This window comes from Octopus bimaculoides, chromosome 14 (assembly GCF_001194135.2).
Source record: "Octopus bimaculoides isolate UCB-OBI-ISO-001 chromosome 14, ASM119413v2, whole genome shotgun sequence".
Taxonomy (NCBI): Eukaryota; Metazoa; Mollusca; class Cephalopoda; order Octopoda; family Octopodidae; genus Octopus; species Octopus bimaculoides.
In genome coordinates, this window is record NC_068994.1 from 25,588,256 (window position 1) to 25,598,002 (window position 9,747).

Sequence of the window (9,747 nt, forward strand, 5' to 3'; positions counted from 1 at the left end):
GTGTAAGAATGCCGGTACAGGTAGAAGGGAAGAAATATAAAAGTTGCTAGAAACAACAGCCAATTCTCCCTTAAATCACACAAAGTAAACGGAATTTAAAAATCTAATTACTGCACTGGAAAGTTCACATCGAAAAAATTCCATTGATGTAAAAATTTTTACGCAAAAGTGGAAAATGTGGATTTCTATAAACTTTTAAAAAGGCTTCACACAGACACACATCTTCAGCTTTATATATAAGATATTATATAAAAACATTTCACCTAAACCTGGAGTTTCTACCTCTATAAGTAGGCTGTTACATCCTTAGTACTTGGGTGAATTTTTGCTACACTAATAACTATTTATTTATTTTTTCTGTGTTATTTGTAAACATTGAAACACACATACACACATGTATACACACACCATACATACATATTCACACACATACACATATATACATATGTAGACCCATATACATATACACATACACACAGATATACACATACATAACCATACACAGCTATACATCCACACAGCTACCCATATGTACCTACATACATACATACATATGTATTTATTGTTAATTTCTGTGATAACTACATTGATATACTACATTTTTCAATTTACATAAATTTTTAACTATACAGCTCTCTATATTTTTACAATCACCTGTTTTATAAGAATAATCATTTGAGGAAGAGGCTTTACATGTAACTGGTTTCTGATCGTTCTTAATAATATGTTTATTAATTACTACTACTATCTTCTACATTGACCCTGGAATTAGGGGAGTTATTAACACATTCTCTATTTGAATAAAATAAATCTAATTTTTTATTATTTATAGAAGCCATAATAGTAGCTAAGTTAGTTTATCCTATCTTTATTTCTTTATTGTTAATAATTTCATAATATTTATTATTTATTTTGAAAAGCTTATTAATTAGCCTATAAATACATTTCACCAAATTAGTATTTATTTGATGGCATATGGAACTATAAGCCATATAAAATTAAAAATAATATCTACTAGCAAATATACCTAGTACCCTCTATGCACCTTATGCTGTACATTTCTAGTTCTACAGTTAATACCAGGGTTAATCTTACATACCATGCAGTTTTCATTAGTGCATGTGGTATTGTCGAAGGAGTATGTACATAACTGCGATCTGATGGAGTTCCCTGACTTTTCAACCATCTTAATGTTGATTTTGTTCTTCACAAACGTCACTTCTTTATATTTGTCAGCCCTGTACCATGTGTTTACTTTGTTTGCTTTATCACAAACTCTCTGTATACTATTCTAGTCTAGAGTGGGTACCGCTGGCTTCATTACATATAATGCTATCTAACTTCTTCCTAGCTCCCTGTATACACAAATCCTATCTTTCTGGTCATATCCAGAAATTGCATGCAGTACATGAAGTTCTGTACATGTTTCCTTGTTTCAAAGGGCTCACATAGGTGGGGGACATGTTATCCATTATTCTAACTAAGTCTGTTATCGTTATGTTAATTTTCGTATTGTGACAAAGCTGAGTTCTTGTGAACAATATATATTGTTGGAAACACTAGTAATAAAATTAGACCAATAACAGAGTTGCCTCCCTTGGGTTTTATCTGAATTCTGGTCAGCTCTTGTGATTCTTCAGTCTATAATCATCATCATCGTTTAATGTCCACCTTCCATGCTGGCATGGGTGGGACAGTTTGGCAGGAACTGGACAGTCAGAAGCCTGCACCAGACTTTGGTGACTGTTTTGGCAGGAGTTTTACAGATGGATGCCTTTCCTAACACCAATAATATACGTAATATAATACATCGTTCATTCTATATTTGATGTGATTATATACATATATGGTATATGTTATCTCTATATTACTAAGTCGTAGTATCTGAATGACATCTCTCTTTCATATATATATATGTATATATCCAATTGTGGCAAAAGTTTGGTACATTTAAAAAATAAATTAAAATTGTTATTCCCAAATACAATTTAATTCAGATATATACAACGTAGAGATATACTTACCTAATAACTGATTCAATGGTTGAATATCTAGAAGAAAAAATAGGTAAAATCAAAAATATAGTTTTAGACCAAATTGCTCACTTTTAATAAATAGAAGAATACATCATGTATATGAAAATATGTTCCAAACTTTTGGTCACAACTATATGAAGGTAGTTAATTATGGAAACACCACTCGTGTTATACAGCACACACCTAAAATTAACACAGTATACGTTACAAACAAGATAAGCATGTGATTTTAACTTTTACAATTAAAATATATGCTATCACCTCTTACCATGCACCTGTTGGCAGGAGAACACAGCTGAGAAAAGGTATTCACAGTAATTCTGGATCTGCTTGGTTTTTGGCCCTTGGAGTCTTCTTGCTTTTACATTTGTTTTTATTTCCCATACCATCTTGGGTCAGATGAATATATTATTAGTATAGCTGGATAACTTCTTTTTGCTAACCCTTACCTATTTTTCATTAAAGAGCTATCTTGTTCCATATCTTTGAAGGTGTGAAGCCAGTGAACAACCTGTTGGCAGAGGAAATGACAACATCACTCTTTGGTGCTTAGCAATATTTGGGAGATGCACAAATGTAAACACACAAATGCACATATACAAACGTGTGTGTGTGTGTGTGTAATCATCATCATCATCATCATTTAATGTCTGTTTTCCATGTTGGCAGAGGTTGAATGGTTTGCTCAGAGTTGACAAGCTGGAGAGCTACTTCTGGTTCCAGTCTGATTTGACTTGGTTTCTATGGCTGCATGCACTTCCTAACACCAACGACTTTACAGAGTGTGCCAGGTGCTTCTTATGTGGCCTGGTATGGGTACTTTTTATGTAGGTTGGCAGGTGCTTTTCATGTGGGCCCAGTACTCACCGGCTTCTGTCAAATTATCCAACCTGTACCACCAAGGAAAAAGTGTACGAGGGCACTTTCAAGGCAAGTCCCCACCCTCCTTTGGGGGTAGGAGTTTAACAACTCTGCTATGGTGGATGGGTCTTCTTACAAAAACAAGGTACCACATATCTTGGTCCTTTGTCATCCTCTTTGTACGGCTCAGTGTCCTGAGAATAGCCTTCAGTACATCTTATGACTTTCTGGGTCTCCCTCTTCCACTAGTTTCATTCACTGTAAGTGATTGGCACTTCTTTATGCAGCTGTCTGCATCCATCACAGGGCCAAGCCAAACCAGATCAGCAAATCTCAATGCAAATAACAGTGTATAAATGTTGGGTTAAAAACCCTTTGGATAGAAAAAGTCAAAGGTTGCTCATGGATTCGAACCCACATGATTCACCATTCCTAAAAACAATTATTTCAGGTTCTCAAAGTTTCTAAATTCTTATGACATCAACAACTCCTCTCATTCCTCAGTTGTTGGGTCATTTTGTCTTGCAAATTACTTAGTGTTCTTGCTGGTACTGGTGCTATGTAATGTGGTTGGTGTTAGGAATGGCATCCAGCTGTAAAAACCTTGCCAAAGTAGACAGTAGAGCTTTGCTTAGTCCTCTGACTCACCGGCTTCTGTCAAATTGTCCAACCTGTACCAACAAGGAAAAAGGATGTTAAATTATGATACATATATATGCATATACACATACATGCATACAAGAATAAATGCATATATACATACACATACAAACATGACATGCATACACATCACCTATACGTCACTTGTGGAAATACTCCACATTTGTTTGGCATTTAAAATTCTGACTTGTTTATTTCAGTTTAACCTTTTTGATACCTACCCACCTGAGACTGCCTCTAGTTCTGTGATATGAGGATGAGCTGAAAAGTTCATAGGTTCACTATGACGGAGTGATGCTAGAACTGTGAAATCTTGCATGCATTAATTTTAACTTTTATTAATAACTGCATTGTTTCATTTCCGGGTAAACTGATATTTGACTGTTCAGAGAAGACTTGAAAAGTAACTAGTAGTGACTTCTCTTGAAAATGGACAACATTTGGCATTGTGGTGTTATCAGGTACCTGTTATCAGGTACCTGTTATCAGGTACCTGTTATCAGGTACCTGTTATCAGGTACCTGTGGAAAGTTCAGCTTCCAAGGGTATTCATGCTGACATGGTTGCTACATTATGGGATGACACTCCAGCTTTATCAGCAGTGCAAAAGTAGGCTGCTGACGTCCTGGACGTCCTGCAGCTGCCACCACTGAGGAAAGCATTGATCATATTTTTCCACATGATGATGGTTGACAGGTGATTGACTATAAATCAAATAGCCAATGCTATTAGCATATTCTGTGAGAGAGTATTCTGCACAGTGAATTTGGTATGATAGTTTCTGTTCGGTGGGTGTCACATTTGATACCTGATCAAAAGCACACCAGACTGATCACATCACGAGAAAATCTAATATTGTTTGAGGCAGATCCAGCTGGTTTCCTCAAACATTTCCTAACCCAGGGTGAGTGTTAGTGTCATCACTTTGAGCCAGAGACAGAGAGACAATCTATGCAGCAGAAACATCCCTCCTCACCTGCTCCAAAGAAGGCTAAGCTCATTAGGCCCCACCTGACTAGCATGTCTTTCCCAACATATAAAAAGCACTTGCTTGGGAACCAGTATTGTAGTGATGATGATGTCATATCTGCTGTTGATGACTTTTTTGACCAACAAGATGAAAACCTCTTCACCAATGGAACCCAACATTGCAAAAGCTTATGAAGTGTGTGGACTTCAAGGGGAGACTATGTTGAAAAATACACCTAATTTGGTTAGCCAGTGACCTTTCAATTAACCCTCATACATGTGACCTATTTTGAAGTGATTTAATTTATAATCTAATGTCAAAATTCCATATTAATTTATGTTCCAAATATTTTGAAAATGAATTGAAACAAAGTCAAATGTATTTCAACAGAAATATGGCAACAAAAGTGTTAAAGTACACAACTCCTAAAATTTAGCATCAAGTTCCGTTTTCATCTATTGTCGTATAAAGTATTGATCTTTGAACATATACTTGTTCATTGTTTTTGAAAAAAGCACTCAAGCTTTCAACAGTTAAAATTAGAAACTTAATATACTGTTTTGTATTGAAATTATTGAGTATATCAAACATGGTGTACTGAGTCAGCTCCATTATGGTCAGTTATATAAAGTATCAGAATCTAGAATCATTGATTAAAATTTGCAGCTCATAACAGTCCAGTTTGTATTATCTCCTTATTAATGTTAAGTTCCTTTAGCTAAACCTAAATGCTAAGGGTAAGTTAATTATTATTGTTATTATTTCAGGTCATTTGGAGTATTATCAACAATACGTTCTGCTCTTTCAAGACAAAGTAAGTTTTTGATATGTATTTCTTTGTAAATCATTGTTGATATGTTAATGGACTACGGAGTGGGCAGATGGTAGAGTTGACAATGAGGTGGGCTATGTAGTTGAGTTAGTTGACTATTTAGTAGAATTAACAATGTAATGGTGGTGGGTATAATTTGGTAGTAGTTGTACTGGCATTGTGTTCATAATAGTAGTTGTTAAGCCCAAAGTTGCCTTGATTTAGCAGACTTGTATAATGAAAGACTTCCCAACTGTGACCATCCCATTTTATATTTAGGCATAGTCTATCTATAACTACATTTATCTAATATGTTTTTCATCCTAATTTGTGACCAGACCAATTACTGTTTCACTAGATTTCTGATGGTGAGAGTGACAAGGGATCAGTGTTTAGCAAATATCTCAAAGGACTTCAAGAATTTCTTTTCCTCATTAGTTTACATAGGTCTACACATGCATGGATATACACTGACAAAGTTTCATACAGTTTCCTTTCACTAAATTCTGTTGAGCTAGAATGCACACTGGGATTGAATCTGGTACCATGTGGTTATGAACTTCTTAAACACACTGTCAAGCTTGCATTGGTAATGTATCCTTTCATATTTTAAGATGTTAGGGTATAATTTGAAGGAAATTTGGCTGCAGTTTTTAGCAGTACAAAGCAATAAGATCACCTAAATAGTGATGGCAGTAGTGTTCTTTAGTTCAAAATCAACCCTAATTGAGAATTATGATGAAAGACATTTCAGGTGTGATCATCTTAGTTTATGGAGGATGTATCCTCCTTGTAAGTCAGTAGTGTGTGATGAGGTGTATTTGTCCACTATTTCTAGCATGTACAGGTTCTCTCATTGATTTATATTGAATAGAGGGTGAGTAGCCAAGATCACTAAATTTAATTGTCAGCAACTGTAGAACTATATAATTACAACTGCAAGTAACATTTCTTCAGGTCCTGATACTGACTCTGGTTCAGTAATTTAGAGTTTAACACACAAATAGCTTTACTGTCCAAACTGTAATATTTTGACCAGTGTTCTGAAGATCTTCATAACTTTTGCTATCAAAATACTCTTCCTAATCAGGTAAAAATTCAGAAACATCTATATCTGATTCATCCAAAGACTTCAAGTATAAATCATTTCTTAGAATACGTACTTACTGAAGTTATATCAGGGTCATTCCATGTCAAATCACCCAGCGGGTACTAGGTCACCCACTCAGATTCCCCTAAAAATATTCATACTATATGATGGAAAAATGTCAAGTATTAGGTCAATATCTTTGATAGTTTTGAAATTGTAAGCCTTTAAAATATTAATTAACTATACATTTTTTCGTAATGAGCCTCTTGGACCAACTTGAGACAGCCATTTCTACTCTAATTTAGGTAAACACAACTTTGAAATCATGTGTATGGGGTTATCTTTTTCTGTAGAGTTCAAATATCTTATCAAATCAAGTGTATCTTGTATAGTTTTCCATCTACAGGTCTCTGAAAATAGCCAAGAATTAAACGTACAGTAAATGTATGCTTCTTTTAGGTATTTTTATCTCATTAGGTACACTAGATAAAGCAACCACAATTGTTTTCTTGTTACTTAGCATATAGTAGACCATTTCTGAGCAGTAACCATGTTAGTTACTATTATGGGAGTGTCAGAATAATTTTTTGAAATATGTACGGTTTCAAAATTTCTAAAAAGATGCCCATTTTAATGCCCTTAGTTGACCATGTGGGCAGCTCACTATCATTTTCAAATGTTTACCATGCATTCTTATACTTCTGATGGTGATGTGACAGAAATTTGGTTTTGTTGCTGAGCTTTTTTCAGAGTTGTAAATTTTTAGAAATTCAGTTGTCAGCGTTTGTACAGGATCAACTTATTCATATAGCATTGGTTATAAAACAGCATATTATCCATCAGTGATTTATTCAATATAGTATAAATAAACATCTTTTAAATTAATGGGTATTTATTCATTCAACGAATGGCAAACTATACTACATGTATATCCACAACCACATTTTACATGATAATCTACAGAGCCACACATAAGACACAAATTCTAAACAGCTAGAATTCACAAAAATTTCAACATAAATTTATTTTACTCAGTGATAGAATACTATATTGGCCTTCATTGAATTATTCATTACAGTACCTAGTGATTCATTGATGACAGACAAGGCATATCCTTGTGCACTTTTTACATATAGCTGCCGACAAGTAACTAATACACTTTATAGAGTCACACTGGAATTAGTACATAGTACCAAAGTGACAAGGCAGCGTGCCACAAAATGATTTAAATACAACCAAAGTAAATATTAAATGCTTTCAGTGCCCAACTCAATAACTTGTGTTAAATAATTATAAAACATACTTAGGTCAAACACAAATGTGAATCATATTAATTCTGCACAAATTCTGGGAATAGGGTAAGAATTTTGTTCAGGTCACTTGAACTAATTGTGTAGGTGCGAGCACTTCTACCTTGAACGATTGGTACACTGATTACACACATGACATGTTGTAAAGGAACCCAACATTCATCCTTACAGGATGCTGCTGGCCAAGAAAGTACATTGTTTTTTTTATCCTTTTATAAAGGAAACTAGAATATCAGAATGTTCAAATGAGCAGTCAATAATGTTTCCCACATACCAGTTGGAATCGTATATGTAGGCTACATACTTACCTGGTTGATACTCATCCCCGTTTACATTAGCCTGTTCCTCCATATCATCCCCTACATTCACAACAGTGTGCATATCATCTAGGGATACCCTTCTCATCTGAAGTCTATTTCCTGGACATAGAATGAAACTGTGATGTGACCTAACTCCAGCTATTGTTATGCAAGCATCAAACTGTTCAGCCAATTTGAATTTGGCAGCATTTTCTTATACTTGATCTTTTGAAACAAAGAAAAATTCAATCCCATAAATGTTATCTCTTGCCCAACTGTACATATCATGTGGTGGTAAAATTTAGTCATTAACAGTAGCCTGAAGGCTTGTTTTGGCTACTAGTCTTTTAACAGTGCCCCCCCCCCCCCTCACACGGACACTTTCTGTGGCTAATAGCAAAGAAAGGCCATTCATCAAACAGACCAATGGTCGTCATAATGGCAGCAGAGGTTAGCAAAATTTTTGAAATCTTTCTATTGGCTGAAGTATATAACTTTGGTCAGATCCTCAAACTTTGATTTTATAGCAGTCAGTACTTGAGAAGTAAAAGCATGAATTGCCACAGTGTCATTGTTGAGGCAATTAGATATGACACACATTTACTCATTTGAAATCAGAGGCTGAGGAGTCTTCAACATAAAATACAAAGGGTGCACTGTAGCTTGGGATGTTAAACAATGATGATGTGAGTCCTAAGGAAAATATCATTAATTTAAAAAAAAAAAAAATTTTGCAGCATAAGATATGAACATTGAGAGATTAATAACAGTTTGTCTGTCGTAGTAAAAATTGTTTGCCAACATAACATGGCAGTCCTGGTTTAGGGACTAATGTTGCTGTAAACCAGGTCTGCCATGTTATGTTGGCAAACAATCTTTACTATAAAGTACTGTTGCTGAATATCTCACGTTGTGAGATTAAAAAATAGTAAGTTCAACTGTTGTTATGAACTTAGAATTTGCATGGTGTACCCATGTCCCAATAATTCGCCATATAATTAAAAGATGACAAAACGTCACTAGGGCCTACTACCACCATCTTCACCATCTTCATTTAGTACTTCATAGTACATAAAAGTTATTTTGACAAGAGCATAACAAAATCATGCCTGTGATAAACTTATTAAAAGACTATAATTCTGACAAACAGACAGTACTGTATCTATCTTCCTCAGGTGATGAAGTAACACTATCTTAGGTAAATATTAATATCTTTCAAATTCTCTCATGTATGTTTTGCAAATAAATAATTATACTATTATAATACTATTAAAGTATTATTATAGTATTATACTATTCAAATACTATTTAACATACTATTATACTTACGAGATATCTTTTTGTGAATGATTTTTGGATCTGCACAAAAACATTGCAGGCTTCCATAATTTTCTCATGATGAGAGCAAACATTGTCATCTTCATCATCATCATCATCATCATCGTTTAACGTCCGCTTTCCATGCTAGCATGGGTTGGACGATTTGACTGAGGACTGGTGAAACCGGATGGCAACACCAGGCTCCAGTCTGATTTGGCAGAGTTTCTACAGCTGGATGCCCTTCCTAACGCCAACCACTCAGAGAGTGTAGTGGGTGCTTTTACGTGTCACCCGCACGAAAACGGCCACGCTCGAAATGGTGTCTTTTATGTGCCACCCGCACAAGCCAGTCCAGGGGCACTGGCAACGATCTCGCTCGAAAATCCTACA

The 9,747-nt window shown here is 35.0% G+C and overlaps 1 protein-coding gene across 1 annotated transcript in view; it reads left to right on the forward strand.

Moving 5' to 3' along the window:
* Positions 1 to 9,747, forward strand: part of LOC106874548 (protein MAK16 homolog B) — a 148,871-nt gene that overhangs the window by 28,171 nt on the left and 110,953 nt on the right. Inside the window, exon 2 of the mRNA XM_052972582.1 lies at positions 5,295 to 5,341. Coding sequence (XP_052828542.1) covers positions 5,295 to 5,341 — 47 coding nt within the window. The remainder of the gene's footprint in view (positions 1 to 5,294; positions 5,342 to 9,747) is intronic.